General features: G+C 40.4%; 1 protein-coding gene across 4 annotated transcripts in view; it reads right to left on the bottom strand.

Moving 5' to 3' along the window:
* Positions 1 to 1394: 1394 nt before the first annotated feature.
* LOC109408144 (uncharacterized) overlaps positions 1395 to 21470 on the bottom strand; it is a 31549-nt gene continuing 11473 nt past the window's right edge. Inside the window, exons 4-10 of one of the 4 annotated variants that reach the window (XM_029873562.2) lie at positions 21180 to 21426; positions 12324 to 12847; positions 11099 to 11818; positions 10886 to 11030; positions 5811 to 5918; positions 4838 to 5639; positions 1395 to 2278 (exon numbers count right to left, since the gene is read on the bottom strand). In XM_029873562.2, the coding sequence (XP_029729422.2) occupies positions 2212 to 2278; positions 4838 to 5639; positions 5811 to 5918; positions 10886 to 11030; positions 11099 to 11818; positions 12324 to 12847; positions 21180 to 21426 (2613 nt within the window). In that variant the 3' untranslated portion in view covers positions 1395 to 2211. Of the gene's footprint in view, positions 2279 to 4837; positions 5919 to 10885; positions 11031 to 11098; positions 11819 to 12323; positions 12848 to 21179; positions 21427 to 21470 lie in introns of all 4 variants that reach the window. The other 3 variants (XM_029873563.2, XM_029873558.2, XM_029873561.2) reach the window with 3 other exon arrangements.

Below are 21470 nucleotides of genomic sequence, written 5' to 3'. Positions count from 1 at the left end.
GCTGACTATGCGATAATTCGCGGGGCATCATGTTGCTGTGCATCGTTCTTAAAGTCCTCTGCAAAGTGACGGCAGCAAGCAAGATTCCGTGCCGGACGATCCTGTGTGGACTATATTGTCACGCTCCGTATCATTCAATGAATTTCAAGAGTCTTTCTACCCGGTGTTCATTGATTACGAAAAAGCTTTCGACCGTCTCAATCACGAGTCTCCCTGAGAAAGTCATTGGCCTCATTGAAGCACAGTACAGGGTATTTTCGTGCAGAGTACTGCACAACGATGTTTTGTCCGATCCCATCCGGGTCGTTTCTGGAGCGAGGCAAGGATGTATCCTATCACCGCTATTGTTCCTCATCGTAATCGGCGAGATCCTGGTAGGTGCGATTGACCGTGAACCAAATCGTGGATTTCTTTGGCAGCCCATTACCATGGAGCACCTAAATGAGTTCGAACTGGCTGATAACGTTGCTCTCCTTGCTCAACGGCGCTCTGATATGCAGAGCAAGCTTGATGATCTTGCTAATCGCTCCTCAGCGGCAGGTCTTACCATCAACGTCAACAAGACCGAATTGTTGGATGTAAACACGGTCAACCCTTCCAGCTGTACGGTAGCTGGGCAATCAGTGGAGAAAGTTGAAAGCTTCCAATATCTTGGTAGCCAAATGGCGGCCGATGGCGGCACCAAGATCGACATAGGTGCACGGATCAAGAAGGCGAGAGCTGCTTTTGCGAGTTTAAGAAATGTATGGAAAAACGACAATATTAGTCGGCACACCAAAATCCGAATTTTCAACTCGAACGTGAAATCTGTGCTGCTTTATGCCAGTGAAACCTGGTGTGTATCAGTGGAGAACACTCAACGGCTGCAGGTCTTCATTAATAGATCCCTGCGGTTTATAATTCGTGCATGGTGGCCTCACAATTGGATCTCCAACGTGGAGCTCCATCGTCGATGTCATCAAAAGCCGATAGCGACAGAAATTCGGGAGCGAAAGTGGTCGGCCACAATCTACGCAGGGACGGAAACGAAATCTGCAAGAAAGCGTTAGATTGGAACCCAGCAAGACATCGCAGCAGAGGCAGACCTAGAGGCTCATGATGGCGCAGCCTCAACAACGAGATCAAGCAAATCAACAGAAATTTGACCTGGCCACAGGTCAAGTCGATGGCTGGCAATCGCCCAGGATGGAGATCTTTCAATTCGGACCTTTGCACCACCGTTGGTGCCCAGGACTGAAAGTCAGTAAGTAGCTAGTGGTGCAGCATATGATTCGACAGAATCTGCAGAAGCAGGAACAACAGATGCCATTTGCAGGAAGGAAAAGAGGCGTTGCGATGGAAACAAGTACGTCCAACAAACAAGGAATGCTTTTTCAAGTAGACAAACACCAAAATGAAACACAATTAATTTATTGATAGTTATTACTCATATCGTCCTGATATTTGTTGTTGAACCATATCATATGCTAAATGTAGATATATTTTTAGAAATGTTAGGAAGTATCTACGGCTACAACTGCGATAAGAAGAAACATATTTCAGTAGAACATAAGCAAGTTTAAAACCGTGTCTGTAAATAAATGTGCTGAAATCTAGACAACCCTACCCTGCTGACAACAGCGTTTACAGATTGTATGTGGGCTTTGCTTCTGATCTATTTCCATCAACTGCTGCGCTAGCTGTTTGTGTTTTATTATTTCAAAATTGCGTCTGCCTTTATTTTTTTCTTCGCTTGTTTTTTTTTTCTTTTTCATCATTTAATGTACTTAACTTAATTAGAGTTCAGGACGATCAAAAACCAACTTCGGCCTTAAAGATGGTGCACTCTATTACCAGAGAGTCGTGTTGTTGGTTTCAGACACATGCACACTTTTAGTTTTGTTTTGGGTTTACAACTATCATAAATATCTATATTTACAGATGATCCATTTTGTTTCAGATATAGTCTGTTTCTACATTTGTGTCAGATTCATGACATTTTTTTTATAATAAACTCTAGAAGTGAGTGCACTTTTGCAAACCTTGGCTTGCCGAATGCTACAAGATTAGAAGATAAATTGTTAACAATTTGATTCACGAATTCAACATAGAAAAAAGTAGTTTATCTTCGAACGGGTCCTGTCCGTTCTGGGTTTCGACTATTTTACACACTGTATTATGAAAATGGTTCCTTGTGTTTGTGAGGTTCGGGCAGGTTCCTTCATCGGCGTTCTAGCGAGGGGTGAACCGATCAATGAGTTCAAGTACGTCGCCACCGCTTCGTAAGAACGAGTCTAACCTATGACGAATGGTAGTTTGGTAAATGATGAGAGAAATAAATGTAAGTTAGTTACTTCACACACAATTGTTATTCTCCTCATAGGTACCTTAAACTCCTAAGCTTTCAATAAGTTTGACCATATAGTGCCAAAACGTTGATTTTTTTTATATTAATCTGCGTTGGCAGACGATCTCACATACACACACATATATTTACAACGACAACGAAATGTGCGGAACCGTACCCTCTAAATTTCGCCTCTAATCTAGCCTGCAGTTCGAACAAGTTCCTAATTTGAAGTTATTCTCCTGTCATTAACATACATTCACTTCACGGAGTGTTGCTTTTATATTTCTTTTTGCTCTATTTGGGTGGAACTGTTCGAAAAATAACATTAAAACATAAAAAACGCTACTCGCACACTATCATGCACACACAGTCAAAAAATTCAACAGAATACCAACAATAATTATAAAAAGCTAGTAATGTTTTAGTATCGAAAAGCCAGCAACCTTAAAAGGCATCATGGAAATTCCAGCACTCCGGGTGTTGTGAAATCTAAATTTCCCACACAAAATCCTCCATTTTTTTCCAGAAACTTCTTGTAAGTGCATTACTAGACATTTCTTCGCTGGATACCTCGACCGGTGGCCCAGCTGTTCCACAACAATAACAATCCCACGACCAGAAGAATTCCATCATATGCATATTTTTTCAGGGAACCTAAAAATGCTTTTTTTGCCATTACGTTGTAAAAACATCAACTTTTCACTTAGGAAAAAATGATAAAACGGGCTATTTTTCTTCACCAAAATAAAAGTAGCGAAAAGTACTACTTTACAAGACTTGTGTTGAAAAGTAGCACTTTTCGGCACTTTTGACTATATACGTTTAAGTATGTAAACAATATCAGGATGAACTGAGCATGAGCATGAGCATAGATGACCGCACAATTCGTAGTTGCTACTCCGTGATTGACCAGAGCAATCGAAATTGCACAAGGAACCAATGAATAGGGCTTGGGACTAGCTTACTATTCTCAATGTACACAGTTCGAGAGCTCTCAACTAAAAAGGTCAATGACGGCGCCGGCCATGTCCTTACGGTCACCGAGGATGGAAGGGAATGTTAGTAAGACAAACGTTGTTATAAAGACCGCGACTCGTTGCATCTCCACGTTTGTCTCAGGAAGGAAAACAATATCAGGATGAACTACATATTAAATAAAGTTGGTCAGCCATGATACTCATTCGAAGCTCGCTCTGCAGAAGTATCTAACCTAGAAAGATACTAAAAACTTTTAGTATTTGATAGGAAAGTAAACATATTGACAAATTGAGAGATAAATTTGAGAAAAAAATATCACTACATATTTTGGTGGGATTTGAACCCATGACTCCGTATCGCTAGTCCGGCGCTTTAAGTAAATAAGCCACAGAACAAGTTACGATTCTGCGAAATAGAAAGTCAAATTGGATTCGAAGCATTACGTCTATTTTAGACATGGCCGACTAATATTAGCTGGAAAAGGGCAATACATGATTTGCCTATTAATTGAATGTTAATCCATGGATTTGCATCTGGTTGGCTCCTAGCATCTAGAACTAGGATTTTTTTTTAAATTTCCCTCAAGTCTTTTAATTAGATTTTTTCCAACGATATGATGATGATGATGATTGTGTACCCACCATCAGCGCAAGGATTACTATGGCCGTAGAGTCATACCGGAATGGAATGATCTACCTCATGGTTTGTTTTAGCAGAGTAATTTTTTCAAACGATTTTAGCAGAAATTCTAGTGGGGAATTCGATCAAAGATTCCAACATGGATGTTTCTCCGTGACTTCAATCGAAAATTATTGCAGACTTTCCGAAGTATAAGTTGCTCAAAAGATTGAATAAGAAACTTCCATGGGAAATTTCTTAACATTAAAAAAAATCCTCCAAACATTGAACAATACATATTGTAGTCATTTCCGAATCATCCATAAATGTATCCAACGATTTCACAACGCATACCTTCGAGAATCCCAGCGGATTTTTTTCATAGATTGGTTCTGATATTTCATTTGATTTTTTATTTTCTCAAGGGATTATATCTGGATGCCTCTGAGAATCCCATCAAGGATTAGGTTCCAACAGGTATGTTTGATACCTACATCTTCTTAATCAAAAGAAATATTAAAACATATAAAAATGTCTGGTTTTCTCATTGTCACACAAGTTAATATCATTATCGGAGATAAACGTTGTCTTCCGGTAAGTGACGGTGGATTTACCATTACAATTCACCGATAAAAGCCAATCAAACCAAATAGTAACCTAGGAGGACGTTGACTCAATACAGCGATGTGAGGACACCAATTCTTCTTTAACAAAAGTATTGTAGTCAGCGTCAGCGTTAAGGGATTGAAGATGTTTTTAATCAATGCAAATAGGCCATCTACTGTACACTTTCCAAAATGAGTAAGTTTCTCCTCCAATTCAAACATTTTCCTAACGCAATCTCACGCACATCCCAATCACAAGCATTCAACCATAACGAAAACAAAAATGAAAAAGAAAATTACAATTTACCAGTTTCCACCCCTATTGTTGTTGTGGTGACCGCCGCGGAACTTATTGTTGCCACCGCGGAAATTACCCCGACCACCTCCACCGCCCCGAAAGTAGGGCGATCCATGCCGAGGTCCTCCACCTCCGCCGCCCCCTCGACCACCCCCACCACCCCAGGTGTTGTTGTTGTGGTTCCTGAAGTTGTTCATTTTGTTGTTATTGTTGTTGAACGGCGATCCCCCGAACGGAGGAGGCCTGTTTGACGGGTTGAACTGATTGCCGCCCATTGGCCCCATCGGCGGTGGCTGCTGATGTTGCTGATTGTTCCATAAATGTGGCGGAAGACCCGGCGGTTGCGGTGGATTCAGATTGTTCAGTCCCGCCGCTAAGTTAGGGAATTCTCCGAAGTTGCTCAGATCGGCCAGATTCGGCAGGCCAGCCCCAAAGCTGTTGTTGAACTGAGGTGGAGGCACGTCCCAGTGTTTTCGCTGTGCCTGTTGCTGTTGCGCTTGGAAAGCGAACGGCGGTGGATAGTCCGGATCGGGCAGCAATGGCGGCCGGTGCTGGGGCAGCAGCTGTGGTTGGGGTTGGGGTTGTGGTTGTTGTTGTTGTTGTTGCTGCTGCTGCTGCTGCTGTTGCTGTTGCTGTTCTTCCAGCAGTTGAGGAACCGGAACCGGTATCGGAGGCATGGGTATACTCGCTACACTTTCCTCCTTCTTCTGCACCGGGGCACTCATGAGCGGCATAAACGCCTCGTCAATCTCTTCACCTTCGAAGGGTTCGTACGGTTCGGTCGAGTCATCTATGGGGTCATCATGTAACGCTGAAAGAGAATCATCCGTCGTATTGTTTGCTGCATCAGATTCTATTGGACCATCGTCCGCAGCTACTTTAGTAGAACAGATAGCATTGATATTGCCCGCCACCGGAAGTCGTCCCAAGGTCGACACAGGAGAAGAAGTAGACTTACAATTGGCAGCTGTACTGCCCTTACCTATCGACATCGCTTCCGTAGGGTGCTCCGGGACGTACTCCTCATCCGAGAGGTCCATGTCGACACTCTCGTTGTTGTCGGATGGTCGTCCAGTGCGTTCATCGGCGTCTGGGAATGAAAAATAGAAATGAATGTCAATTAATGGCATTATTAATAATACCCAGGTAACCAATAAGCAGTTAAAATGGCATTAATTCGGCAGTATATGCGCCTTTACAGCAGGTCATTAAATGCTAATCTGCCGTATATCCGCCATTAGTGCTAATTAAATGCAGGTTTTGGCCCAATATACGGCTGATTAAATGCTTATCCCTCCTATCCCCCAGATTGTCAAAAATAAAATCAAATATTTTCCCCTGCCCATTTTACGGCTTTCCTTTCTCTTCTTTTTTCTCACTCTCATATGGAACTTTTGATGCTTGGGGCACGACCTGAACTGCTGTTGCTGTATTTTTTTGCTGCTTTCGGCCAAGTTGGAATTCGATCCCTCGATCCTCGGGTTGACGATGGTGCTGAACTGCGCTACAGGGTAAGCTATAGATGATCAGATAAAGCGCGTTGGATTTTTGATCTATTTGAGGCATGAGTATTACACCGGCAGTTGCTTCGTTAAATTATGAGCTCGGCAGGTGCTGATAATAAAATCGATCATTGGAAACACAACATGGAATTGATTTGCCAAAGCATTTGCCTTCATTTTCCCATTGATTTTCTTCGTCGTTACCTATGTTTGACTGGACATGCGAATGATGATGGCTTCTACAGCAGTGGCACGTAAATAAGAAAGTGAAAATGTGATGTGGTTTAAGCATCACTCATCTCTCTTAGCAGTTTCATGGCAATAAAGTAGCAGTTATGCTGCGTGTTGACCAAAACATATCGTGCATTTGAAATGCTACGAAAATGCTGTCAGATTTTGAGTAGCATTTGAATTGTTAATATAGGACAGTTTTGCAGTCGAACTGCTATGATACGGCAGTAAGCAGGCCGAATGCAGTTATAAAACAGAAATACGGCTTATTCAAATGCTTATTGGTTACCTGGGTATCCAATGCTGTTTTGAACATTGCTTTCGTTTTTGTTGCGTTCCCAACATGAGTATCGCATTTTAACGGAACAAATCTGGTTGGCCTAGTTTAAAAGGAGTTTCAGAAAGATTTCAAATCGGTACAAAGTGATTCGAAGGGGTTCAACGGGGTTTCGGTGAGCTTTCAGGGGAACTTGATAGGTGTTTCAAGGGGGAGCGGGACATTTGGCATAAAGTCATTTGGCATAAGGTCGTTTGGCATAAGGTCACTTGGCATAAAGACATTTAGCATAACGGTCATTTGGCATAATGGACATTTGGCATAATCGAAATGCACCCTTCTTTATTATGCCAAGTGTCCATTATGCCAAATGACCGTTATGCCAAATGTCTTTATGCCAAGTGACCTTATGCCAAACGGCCTTATGCCAAATGACACAGACCCGTTTCAAGGCGTATCATGAAGGTTTCAGCTAGTTTCCTGAGGTTTCATGGGGGTTTCAATGCGTTTCAGGGAAATTCAAGGTGTTCCTAGGGAGTTCGAGTTGATTCATGGAGTTTCAAGAAGCTTTGACGGTAGTTTCAGAGATGTTTCAGGGGCTTCCTGGACACACTGAAACTCCAGGAAACCGATGTGAATTCCTGGAGTTTCATTAAATTTCAGAGCAGTTTCATAGGTTTCGAAGAATTTCAATTTCAGAGGTTCCAATTTCAGGGTTACAAGACGTTTTAAGACATATGAGGTGGTTTCAGGTGGTTTAGCGTTTTTCAAGGGGATTGATAGTTGTTTCCTGGATTTTCAAGAAGTTCAAAAGAAGATTTCAAAGATGTCTCATACAGATTTCAATGCGTTTCCGGGGGTATCATGGGTTTCGGATAAGTTTTCGAGGGTTTCAGAAGAGTTTTGGTGGAGTTTCAAGGCAGGCTTTCATGGGGATTTAGATGGTTCCAGGGAGTTTCAGTGAGGTTTGTAAGTTGTATCAGGAAGCTTTTAATGGAATTTCAGGGATGTTTCAGAGGCTTTCTGGACTTACTGAAATTCCAGGGACAACTCACTGGAACTTCAGGTCCAGTTTGATCTGAATTCCTGTAGTTTCAGAAGAATTTCAAGGCATTTTAGGAGTTACGGAGGGGCATTCTGAAGTTTCAGAAGATATTCTGATGGGTTTAGGGGAATTTCAGAGTGGTTTTGGGAAAGTTTCATAGTGGTTTCAATGTGTTTTAGGTGAGTTTCAAAGGGATTACAAGGTGTTTGAGGAGGTTTCATTTGGTTACATGAAGTTGCAGGGGTTATCGGGAGTTTCGGATTCGTTTCCAGGGGTTTAGAGGATTTTCAATTTCAAGGCCTTTCACGGGGTTTTTGAAGATGTTACCGGGGATTTCAAGAACCTTGTGAGGGAGTTTCAGAAGGATTTCAAGTCATTACAAGGCTTTTAAGAGGTGTTTGCAGTGAAATTTCATAAGGAAGCGTCCATAAGGGGGCATCGATCAAGTACGTCACGATCCTAGGGGGAGTGACAAGTGTGACAAGCAGTGTATTAGGCATAGGAAAAACCCGTACGAAGGGAGAGGGGGGGTTGAAAATTTCCAATTTTAACGTGACGTACTTAATGGATGCTCCCTAAATGACGTAGCATTTTTTGGCCGATTGTTTACTCCTCCTCCCCCTTCGTAGCGTATTTTCTCATACCAAATACACGGCTCGTCACACAATCCCAGCCTCTCTCCTCCCTCCTCCCTCTTTAAATGCTACATCATTTATGGACGTTCCCTAAAAATCAAATCGTTCCATGGCGTTTAAGTGGTTTTGGGGGGTGGGTGGGGGTCTTCGAGTGTTTCGGGAAGGGTCAGAGGTGTTTCAATGAGTTTAAGGAGACTTCGGTGTGGGTTTCCAAGGGATTCAAAGTTTTAGAGGGATTCCAAAGCGATTCAAAGCGATTTGAGAGGTTTCTGAAAATTTCAGTAGGTTCAGTGAATTATAAAGGGAGCATCAACAGGTTTCAGAGGGGTTTCAAGGGATTTTGAAACGTTTTTTTTTGGCGAGCCTACGTCATTTTAACGTTTTGGGGCCTTAATTTGTCCAGACGTAAAAAAAGAAGCTTTTACAACTTTTACGTATTTCTGTAATTTTACATAAAAATGGTAAAAAATATGAAAAAAAAATTTCGGGTGTGTCAGGTTATCCAAACTGTCCTCCTTAAATTAGATCATCGCAACTGTTTTGCAATTCAGTAATAATAAAATTCAGTTTTCCAGTAGGTCCGGTAACCATAGTTGATTATGAAACGTTACTGTGTAAAACGGATATGACTGCTGCTCTGCTACGTGTGTAGACCCGAAGTTCTGTTCTTCGGCGTAGTTTGACTGGTCTGGAATATCCCGAAAGAATTTTGAAATGCTTCATACAATTCCAAGGGGATCATAGATAATAGTTGGATAAGTTATGTTCGAGTTCATATGGGTAATTTTCGCTGAAACCAGGCTGCCATTTACATAAAGTCTGGGTTCCAGAAATGTTTGATAGTTTGATCATCTAATCTAATCTAATCTAATACAAACGCAGCCAGTACGAGAAAGCATCCTGGAAAGTAATCGGGTTAGATCATGCCCGATTACTTTTCTTGTCAATATTGAGGCTTGCAGCATATCAAAGATATGACACAAGCGTCAAAGCGGCCAGGCCTACTGCGTTGTATTTGCCGCAAAGATGATTCTTTGAAGTACCTCGAGTTTTGAATGGTTGTTCTTTCGTCGAAGTAATTCTCGAATCTACAGGGGAGGAAGGATGCGTGGACATACCGTACCAAACGCTCCAGATTGTATAAGGTTAATATGGTTAAAATATATGTAAATGTGTCATATTGGATGATATATAATGTAAATTGGAAAGGTCTCACCCATTTATTGAGCAGCTTCGTAATACAACGTCGATCCTAGAATTCGTTCAATCAGGAATCCGCTGCGACACTGCTGTCACTATAGAAACATTCAAAAAGTAACTACAACTCACACAATTTGTCATCGACAGACCATATTCCGTTTGCGTTCACTTTCAAACTTAACTTATTTGAATACAAGGTTTTCTTTAGTCAAAACACGCGAACTTTTCATCTAGTTCACATTATGAATGACACTTGCTTTGGCGTAATATGTGAAAGCCAATAGGAAAACAAATTGTGCAGCATCACCGCAGGGGGAAACTGATTTTCGTCAGCCAAAACTGTTACAGCTCGAGTACCACGTATAGAAGCGCCAGCCAAACCCAAAGAAATCATTCATATCTTCTGAGGCGCTAAAACATTTCTTCATAAATTTTGTAATTTTTTCAATAAGAACTTGCACTTTTCATTATTTTACCAGAGGAATCCAAACTCAAACATATTCTTCAAACATTCTTGCACACTAAAACTTCCCGGCAGCACACGGGTAGACGACGCACTAACAAACCGACGGTAGCGCGATCAAACCGACATGAAAAAGGTGGCCTCCGGCTACTGATTAGCAGCATCGTCACTGCAAATCACACTCCACTCACTTTGCAAACGCTTCTCAATGGGAAACTATCCGGAAGGCATAGCACCACTATTAACGATTCGGCCGGCTAATTAAAAACAACGCGGAGGCGAAAAACGCGTGACAGAAAATTTTAAAGCACCCGCCCGCGCGCACGGCTTACTGCGATCTCCCAGAAATGTTTGATAGTTTGATCATGTACTTTTTATGGGTTGCTCCAGAAATCTTGACATCCATTGTAAACAATGGAAAATTGGCAATCGAAGTTTTACAAATCGATGTTTTGCAAATAGAAACCTTGAAATATAGTTTGAGAATAGTTGAGAGAATGTTTAACAAAGCTTTAACTCTCCACATTTTGCCGCGGACACTTTGCTATCAAATGGTTTAAGTTTTTATTGAACTGTATATGTATGTGAGTATGTTTGATTAAAATGGATAATAATTCTAACTTTCTTTCAGTTCCTCTTTTCAAATATACAAAATTTGTTTTTCAATATACAAAAGATAAGGACAGCAAAGCCATTTCACTCACCATCGCTAGATTGCGCCGCCTGTTTTGGTGTTGAAACATTCCCTTCCAGCAGCGAAGGAGGTGGCGACAGTGACGACTCGGTTTGATTGCTCATCAGAACCATTGGAGGTTTGCTTATGTCAAAGTTTTCGCGCTCAAAGTTTTGCTATCGATCAGAGAAAAAAAAAACATACATAAAACTGTGTCCATATGCTGTGCCTCTCAAGACCTTACCAGAAAATCATCAATTTCGAGCAGAGACGTCGGTGTCTGCAGCAGTTGAAGTGCATCATCGGCTCCTTTGTCATCATCCATCGCTTCCGTTTCCTCATTACCCTCAACGTCGCCGAAGCGAGAATCGAGCGTTTGCTGCATCGACCGTATCCGCATGTCCAGATCCTTCGGTTCACTGGTGGCGCTGGTGGCTATGCTTGTGCTACTACTGCTGGTCATCGTTGGCATTGAAATCGATACCGGCGCTGCTCCCAAAAGACTTATATTAGGTTGCCTCAGATCGACGTCACCCGTTCCGGTACCCCAAGGGAACGCACTGAGTGCAGAGTCGGCCGCTTTGGCAGCGACCGGCGGCGACACAGGCATCGGAACTGACTTCTCTTTCGGATTAGAAACGGTTTTCTCGTTCCCTTCTAGCAGCAGGACATCGTCGTCATCATCATCGTCGATGTCCTCAAGATCATCCAACCCGGATTTACTCAGCAGTGGACCTGGCGACCCAGTCAACGAAATAAGATTGCGATGATCTACGTCCATCAACCGTCCCTTGTCTTTCATGAAGGCAGGCATTGGCATGTTGGGAAGCTGTCGGTGATCTACGTCCTGCAGAGGGCCGTCTTCATTGACACCGTCGATGTACTCGATCACATTCGAGTTAACACCTTTTCTTTCATAATGAGGAGGAGAAACAGGAGTGTCTAGACTCTGGAAGGAAGAATCCTAAAGGGATGGAATCGTCAGAATCAGGGTAAGACGGGATTACCAACGAAGAATTACGTAAATGTGAGTCTTTAAGGAATTAGTAAATAGATTATGTAATACAAAATGAATAATTGAATGGTAAAGCCTGTTTTCACATATCTCAAAGTGACATTTTCCAGAAAGATGTTTTTTTTCCGAAATAACTTCCTAAAATCAGGAATTTCAGGAAACTTCACTTCGAGAAATGGCATCACGGAAAATGAAATTCCGGGAAATCTAAACTTATTACGATTATATAAAAATAAAATTAAGTTCAAAAATATTGTAAACTAACTGAAACTGATTCAAAAATAATTAGAAAACATCAAATAATCTACCTATAACTTTTAAAATCGAAACTTAAAAACAATGATGGAAATGGTGACATACTGCGTGATTAGTTACATGATTGGGCTAAAGATTTGCTACCATATTTTGTTAAATACTTCCACCTAAGTAAACCATAAAAATCCACCAAACTTACATGTGGTCCATCCCAGGTCATCGACATATCCCACGTTGAATTGTACTCATCAGATCGGTCCAGATTGACAGGGGCAGGTGGCGGATGATGGGGCCCTCGTGGACCCCCGGGTTGAGATCTTCCCGCGGGATAATCCGAAAGCATCGGTTGATTGTACTGTGGTCCGGCACCGTAGCTACGTGCCATGCCCATATTGTGGTGATTGTTCGGCCGTGGACCCAGTCCATAGTCAGCACCCGACGAAACGCCGTAACTGTTGAGGCCGGACGTATAGTCCGGTCCGGCCGCGCCATTTCCATAATCATCCAGCGAGGAGTTACTACTGTGCGACGGAACGTACGGACCAGAGCCAGCAGAACCAGAATTACGCGTTGGAGGAGGCGGGGGTCCTCCGACGGGGGGTCCTACGCCGCGACCAGCGCCGTAGTGCTGGGCACTGGGCGTATCTGGGAAAAACGTTTTAAGAAAATCATTTACACCCTCCGATTCTTCCTTTCTGGAGTTAATCACTTGGATTGGTTGCACTGCGGGCGATAGTACACACACAGGATACAACGGAGATCAGTTAGCAGTCAAAGAAATAAGGGTTATCGTTAGTATGTTCATAAGAGGCTTTTATCAGACTAATGCTAAAACACTTGTATAATTTGCGCGAGTTTTTCATTTTATTCGATTTTTATTTCAAATTAGATCAAAAGTGCTAATGATAGTCGACAAATATTCTGTTATTCACTGAAAATATTTTTCACATTGTTTCTATCTGATTTTCATATGGATCGTGTCTTTTTTATCTGTATTAACGAGATTTTCAGCCCTAGGCTAGTTCATCTCGGGAACCACGCTTTACTTCCCTTCCGAAGGAAGAACTCACATTTTGTGAGTTTGTCGGGAGTGGGATCCGATCCCAGGTCCTCGGCGTGATAGTGACGTGTTCTAACCATCCCACCAGGTCCGCTCCAGCACTGACATTGTCAAGTCTGTACCAGCACCCTAATCCCACTACAAAATTCCCTTTTACCGAGGGTGTCCAAAATAAATATTCGGTGTCCAAATTGCCTTTGTGTCAATATGCGTTTCCTTTAAATTATATTAGAACATCATATAGATTTTCTGAAGTTATGTGATTTTCCAATAGCAACTATATGATTTCTTAGATTCTGTCACATTCGCCCGAATGACAAACGCCCGAATTCCAATCGCCCGGAAAGACCATTCACCCGAAAAATTATTTGCCCGAAAGTCATCCGCCAATTCCATGCAATTTTTAGAACAAGTTTTTTTTTATCTGGTTTGCCATGATCAAACTTTAAGGACAGACGCATGGTGTACTTAGTATCCGGCCAATCGCAAAAACTGCTGGACTAGCGCCAATAATAATCATATCAGCTTAGTTTTAAAGAACGGCCTATGTTTTGAAGAAGGCTTAATTGCTTGTGAAAATATTAATAGGTAACACAGCGCAACATTTTTTTGTCTCAAGAGCAAACTTATGTGTCTCCGAAGGATTTTGGGCCGCTGAATCCGAATCTGGGCTCAGATATGCTCTAACACGTCACAATTTTGAGCTATACCTCAATTTATAAGGCAAAATATGCGATTTTGGGCTTTTTTGACAGCAAGCCATTAAGCAAGGAAATATTTTTTTAAGCAATCAAAAGGTTGTCAATTAACATCTAAATTAACAACTCATACAAAATATTTCGTTTTACCTAATCAAATTCGATAGTTTTAAGCGATTTATGTTAGGTACGATATTTCCCATACAAGTCACCCTCCAAAAGTTGCATGCAAGTTTTCATACTAACATAAAATGCTAATTCGGATTCAGCGGCCCAAAATCCTTCGGAGACACATAAGTTTGCTTTTTTTTTATCTGTATTAACGAGATTTTTAGCCCAAGGCTAGTTCATCTCGGGACCCGCGCTTTACTTCCCTTCCGAAGGAAGAACCCACATTTTGTGAGTTTGTCGGGAGTGGGATTCGATCCCAGGTCCTCGGCGTGATAGTCAAGTGTTCTAACCATCACACCAGGTCCGCTCCTCATAAGTTTGCTCTTGAGACAGACAAAAGGTAAATTTTTGTTACGCTGTGTAATTAATTGTAATAGTATTACTGCCGTGAATCGCATATTTGTCCCATTTGCATGGGAAATCCAGCAAAGATGGGACTGATATGCGATTCCCGGCAGATTATTGATTGAAAGGATAAAAACAAAACTTCAGCACGGAGTAGTCAACACTTTTAAGTTAATAGTGTTCACGATTGATCTACTCGGAATAACTACGTTTCGTTAAAACGTGTAAGCTAGCGGATGCAGAAAGAAACACCAAAACGTAAAAATTCAACACTCTTTTTGAGCAAGCCGTTCTTTTGAAACCATGTTTGGAATCCAAAAGTTGTAAAAGTATAAAACGTCACGGTTCCCATAACAGAACAACTTAAAAGAACAGCCCATGATTTCAATCATGGCAAATTTCTGGTTTAAAATGACATCAAATTGAATTTAATTTCCTTGAAGGTGAAACTAGAAAGAAAAGCCTATTAACAAAAGAAGGGACAAATCCAATTAATGTTTCCAGAACTATATTGCCGTAAATATTTGTAACAGTATAAGTCTCAAATCAGAAGCAAAAACCTTTGACGAAAATGGTTGCAGTTGCTTTTAGTTGGTAATGGGGTTCAGCCATACACATGAACGACGCCTAAATTGATTTCAGAAGTGTTTTTGACCCTCGTCGTGCATTAGGGTCTTTATGACCCCAAAACGTGCACTACGTTAGCGAGGTGAGCGTCAGCTAATGCACGAATAAAGTTAAGATTATTATGGTTTTCGGGCGAATGGTCTTTTCGGGCAAATGGTATTTACTAGATTGAAAGTAGTGATTTTGTATGGTGGATTGTTGTATGGTGAGATGATCAATTCTCTATTTCTGCAATGAAATGGTGCAAACAGCGTGGGTATTATGATTTCTTGCCGAATTTGCTGCTGTTTGAGCAAAAGTTTGGGTAACTGTGTTGTTGAAGTTGCAAGAGATACATAATACAACAACATAGTTACATAAATTTTTGCTCAAACAGCATCAAATCATCAGCGGGTCTCCAGTTAGCCTAGTGGTTAAGGCTATGGATCGCCAATCCGGAGACGGCGGGTTCGATTCCCGTTCCGGTCGGAAAAATTTTCTCGACTCCCTGTGCATAGTGTATCATTGTACTTGCCTCACAATATACAAATTCATGCAATGACAGGCAAAGAAAGCCCTTCAATTAATAACTGCGGCAGTTGAAGAGAAGTAGGCCAAGTCCCAGTGGGAACGTAAAACCAAGAAGAAGAAAAAGAAGCATCACATTAAGCAATAAATCATAATACCCACGCTGCTTGTACCATTTCATTGCAGAAATGGAGAATTGATCATCTCACCATACAAAAATCCAGCTCACTACTACCAATCTATAGTAATTCACCAATTGCTTCCTATTGAAAAGTTGCGCGCTGCTGTTCCAATGGCGTTTGGTAAAGTTATCGTTATTGAAGAATTACTTCTTAAGAACCTTATTTATAATCCAAACTGAAAAAGTTGAGAAGTCTTCAAAGGAATATAAATAGTTACCATTTGTATTGTAGAAACTGAAAACTTCTGGTCTGGTTGTAGAAAATGGTCTTGTCTGTAAATATCCTTGAAATTCTGAAATATCACTGAAATTTTCAACTATGTAGTAACTATGTGGAAATTGCAAATAATTTCATTGCGTTTTGTATTGTCATGCTAGAATTAGGCTATAGTTGTAACCTACGATAACTAACATTTAAAGGGATAAAATAATTCGTAGAATGCTTTGCTGTAAAACTGTCAATTTACCCAAGAAAAAAAATTTGAAGCATTAGCGTACCTACTTGGAATCTTGTACCGACTTATCGAACCCTCTTCGAATGAGTGTAATCAGTTTCGTTTCCTTTGACAGATACGCGTATTTCGACTACCACTTGTAATCTTCCTCAGTGTCAGTTATCGAAATGCATTTTTCCTGACTTTTTCGGGAAGGACTTTCAAGAATTCGCCACCTTAAGCATTTTTAAAAAACAAGGTGTAAATAGTGGGCCGGTCTCAGCGAGAATTACTCATAGGCAACCGACCCATCTTCACCTACTAGAAGAAGTGATAGATATAACGCTTTTATCTAGCAGCATCAGTCACGATTTGACCGATTGGCTTATTTCAGATATCCATTGACACTCCAAGTGATTTGAATAATGCCGTACGAACAAGGATGGGAACACTCACTTGCAAAGAGTTACACTCACTTGCAGTGTACGCAGAATGTGGCACCGCAAGCGAAAAATAGGCAACAAAGAAGGCACGGCAACAACGCTTTGTTTTTTCGTTAGCAGATAATGACAAAATCGCTACCAAGTTTGTTCACAACAAAAACGGTAGGAATATTTGTCTCGTTCTATTCACATCGTGATTTTCGCATTGTTTTGCAACTGAAACTTGACTCTGAGGTTTGCAAGAGTCTTAGTTCGTCCAAATGCTTATGAATTCGATGATACGGGTTGAAAATTTCAGCAGAAAAACCAAAATATCGGCACACGCACGGCAAGCGATGTTTGTTTTATTGCTCTCATCGCCTGACATGCGTTTGTTGCGGAGCGGCTTTGTTACCGACATGCACCGCTTAGGACAAAGCGTTTGTTTTTCGGCGTGATCCATTTTTTCATACCCTGCTCACTTGCTATTTTCTCAGCTCAGAAGCGTGCAGTCAAAAAATTATGTATGGACGACTTTTGCCTTGTGGTTTTTTCTAAAACTTTGCCGAATAGAGTAGGGGTCGCACACGAATACCAAAGTCGTGACATCGCTGTGAAAGCGACTCTCCACGAGGTGAATGTAAAATACACTCACCTCGTGGAGAGTGGTTTTCACATCTCTGTCACGACTTTGGGACTCGTGTGTGACCTCTACTCTATTCGACAAAATTTTAGATAAAACCACAAGGCAAAAGTCGTCCATACATCGTTTCTTGATTGCACGCTTCTGAGCTGAGAAAATAGAAAGTGAGTGTAACTCTTTGAAAGTGAGTGTTCCCATACCTGCGTACGAATAATGTCGATACTAAAACTTTCATTTTTCATGAAAGATAATGAAGTAGCTTGCCCTGTCGGTCTGTGAAGACGACAAGGAGAATCCTATCCTTTGGTAGAACTTTGATCTGCTCAAACTCAGGAAACAGAGTAAAAAAAAGTTGAACCACACGTGGACTTGGTAATTTTGGCAATTTTGTTCTCTTCATGATGTGGGGGTTTGTCGGACGAATTCTCTGAAATTTGACTCTTCACATTGGAAGAGTTAGTTTTGAGGTCTACTTTAAGTTCAACAAAAACCACAGATCAATACACATACCTATGTCATATTTTGGTTGATTGGGATAAAGTTGTTCTTACTCTTAGTGATCTTAATATAGTTTGTAATTTATGAGGTACAAAATTTTCCACGAAATTCCCTACTCGGGAAATGTGGGCAAGTACCGTGAGGTGCCCATATTTCGTGCACTTAAGAATTCTCAAAGTTAGATAAACGACTGAAATTTTACCATAAAGTATATCAGATTAATTGCTTCGATAATATTTAGTGCTGGCACCGTAGCTCCCAAGAAAAATATAAATTTGGCAACTTTACATTATACAAGATAGATACAGCATTAGTTTTGATTTGTTTGAAAGTGCCAAATTTCGTGCACGGGTTCCAAATTTCGTTCAAAATGGGTCCAAATTTCGCTCACTCTAAAAGACGTACAATTCGCCTAAATATGTTAATTTTCAAAACGTAGCATACTCGTAGAATACCAATGAAACCATAGCGTGTAGATAAAATCGATGTCTGTGACGAAATATGAGTGAATATTTGCTGTTTACCATGTTCGTCCCGGATGTTTACATTAAGATTTCCAAAATCCTTCTGTAGCTTTGGGGGTTATTATTTTTGACGTTTGTTTAGCTCTTTTATTGGATTCTTGATAAAACAATATATTGTTTGCTATTCGAATCAAATGTACACTAACTTTACTGATGGTCAGTAATGTGAATTAATTCATTTTTTTAATTGTAGCTTTTTACGTTTCTATTATGTGCCATTGATAGGCACATTCCTCGGGAGGTTAGTTCTAGTAAAGTGTCGTCTTCCAAATTAGTGTTCTGGCAATAAAGCTTACGGCAATAACTTGCTTGAATGAAACTAGCAGCTGTAAGCTACTACTCCCAATGTTTGGTAAATAAAATCATCCCGAGCTTACTTAGTATTCCCACATTTATAAATTTGTTTATTTTTTTTTCTACGTGGTGTATGAGCAGTCCCTAGCTAATTTTAAACCAATTAAAATAGTTTGTAATTACATAGAACTATTGTTAATAACCGAATCATACGATGGCTTTGTAGCCATTTGTGTACACATGAACCTCTAAAACAAAGTTATGAAAAAGAGTGCACGAAATTAGGGACCCATACAAATTGTGGGTTCCTAATTTCGCTAACAACAAAAATGTTGAAACAAAATAAGAAAATAACATTGGTAAGTAATTTTACCTATTGCGTATTATAATAAAACATATTGAATTGAAATAATCAAGCATAAATTGAAATATTTATCTTTGATAGAGATCGAAATATTTGTTCACTACCGTGAGTGTTGATTTTCTCGTATCTCTGAATATGGCAACTGCTATTTGCATACATTTGCAATTTATTTTTCAATCTTTGACATAAATCAAATTTTTCATTGCTTTATTTTGTGAATTGTATTGAGATCAAATGCAGTTTTGAAGTTATAGCAAATTTTGGATGATTCCGCTGTTATTTAGATAAGAATGCACTCAGATGTCAGAAGTTAACGAAGTTTGGGCCCGCACGAAATTAGGGCACCCCACGGTATTTCAGACTGCATCGTATCTTATGTAGATGTCTTCCTTTGTGAAGGACGAGCTTGTCCCGAGCAAAGTCCAACAACAAAATGATAGCAAATCTAAAACACGATTTGTAATCAGCAGCAAATTGATATCACATTTTGATATCGATTTAACTTGATTAAATTTGATTTCAAATTTTGATTTCGTTTTGTTGTCACTTCAAATTATTATAAATATTAAAGTTTTTAAGTAATTTCAAAACTTCTAGGCATTCTTGTATAATACATTTGATCATACACCATTTGCGCAATTGTCTTATTGTATTTTCGTTTCCATATTCATCGTAAAACTCTACATTTAACGATTTTTCCATTTTTTGCACTGCTAGCAAAAACAGTTATCAATTTGCTATCACTGATGGCAGGAACTGTTTTCAACTTGCTATTACGGGGACATTTTTCTGCTCTCAGTTTTGATGTTTTAACCGTTAAAACGACCAAAACGACAACAACCTTTGATAACTGAGGTTGTTTGCGATATCACAACATCAAAAGCAGTTTTCAATTTGCTATCAGACTTTGCTCGGGGTACTAGTGTCTACTCTCTTGAGTTAAGGTTACATCAGTGCTACTCACTTGGTAGAAACTCCTACCGTAACATCACCTAATTCCAATCACTATTTGAGGGTTCCTAATTACACTTACATCATGCAAAACAAATGAAATGAACGTAATTATGAACCGAAAAAAGGTGATTAAAATTAGGTGATGGTACAATAGTTTTCAGGCTGAAGTATTTACTCTTTTATGCAGAGGGCAAACAGCACTTTAGCAACGTATAATGCGCAAAATGGTTCTGTAACACTAGCCCGAATGACATTAGCCCGAAAGTCACTAGCCCGAAAGACACTGGCCCGAATGCCACAAGCCCGAATGTAACACTAGCCCGAATGGTAGCATAAGGTATTTTGGGGAAAACTGATTAACAATTTCATCAGACATTTTTCCTTCTTTAAGTTATCGGCTATTCTTTCAAGATTTATTGACGCAAATCGTATTAGCACCATCATTAGCGCCATAATCAGTTTACAAACCTGGCAGAGGTTTTTCCTTCTTTGGAACATACGCTGTTCTTTCGTTTTCTATTATTACCAAGATACTGATAGATGAATTTCGATTCGGGCTTGTGGTATTCGGGCTAGTGACATTCGGGCTAAGGGTGCATTCGGGCTAGTGACATTCGGGCTAGTGTTATAGAATCGCGCAAAATAATATACTTCATGTTTATCTGTCGTTTCTGTAATAGGGACAAGGAGGATTCTGAACATTTGTTATGCACCTGTGAAGCACTTTTCCAACAAAGATGCACATTTTTCGATAAAGGTTTTATAAAACCATCAGATGTATGGATGACTTCTCCTAGCAAGGTAATACATTTCATTCGATCTGTTATACCGTACTGGGATAATGCCTACCGTCAGCAAGTGGAAATCACTCAAACTCATAGTGATATGACACACTGATATGGGCAAAAACATTAAAACGGGGCCGTCCACAATAGATCAAAAAACTGGTCGCAGTGGAAAATGTACCCAACAGGAAAAAAAATATCTGAAAGGCTGAAACAAGTTCTCCAATAGCACCCTTATTATCTAGTAAGGCTGCTCTTGAAGCACTTGTTTCAGACACTTCTTCTACGTCAAAGTTGGCTAGCGCTTGTCGAACTCAAAACTCATGTAGAGAATGAAATAGGCTTCTTATAATGACACAAACGTCCCAAATGAAAAATAGCTTCTGGAGTCTACTTTCGAGTCTAGTTTACTAACTAGCGTCTAGTTCAGTCCAGTCTAGTGTGCGCATATTCCTCAAAATTAATTATTATATCGTTCATTTTCATACTTGACATCTCACGCAAAAGAAAGTGTTGATTAAATTTTTAAAAACATCAAAATAACTCACCCGCGCTTGCCGTCGGAGAATCCCTTCGGAAATCGTTGATGTCGAACGGTAGATTTCCATCCATGTAGCTGTTCATCATACCGTTGACATTGAAGAAACTCTGGTCGTCGGGCAGTTGCAAGTCCATATCCGGTTCCGGGGACGGTGCATTGATGTCCGGCGACGGCATTGGACTCGGCAACGTCGTCGTCAGCTCATCGAGCTTCTTTTTCATGCTCTTCAGTCGGTTACCGAAATTTCGGTAAGCCTGCGGGATTAGTACATAACAACAAGGTCAAATACGCTCGAAAC

This window comes from Aedes albopictus, chromosome 2 (genome assembly GCF_035046485.1).
Source record: "Aedes albopictus strain Foshan chromosome 2, AalbF5, whole genome shotgun sequence".
NCBI classification, from domain to species: domain Eukaryota; kingdom Metazoa; phylum Arthropoda; class Insecta; order Diptera; family Culicidae; genus Aedes; species Aedes albopictus.
This window is presented reverse-complemented; position numbering and strand designations above follow the sequence as displayed.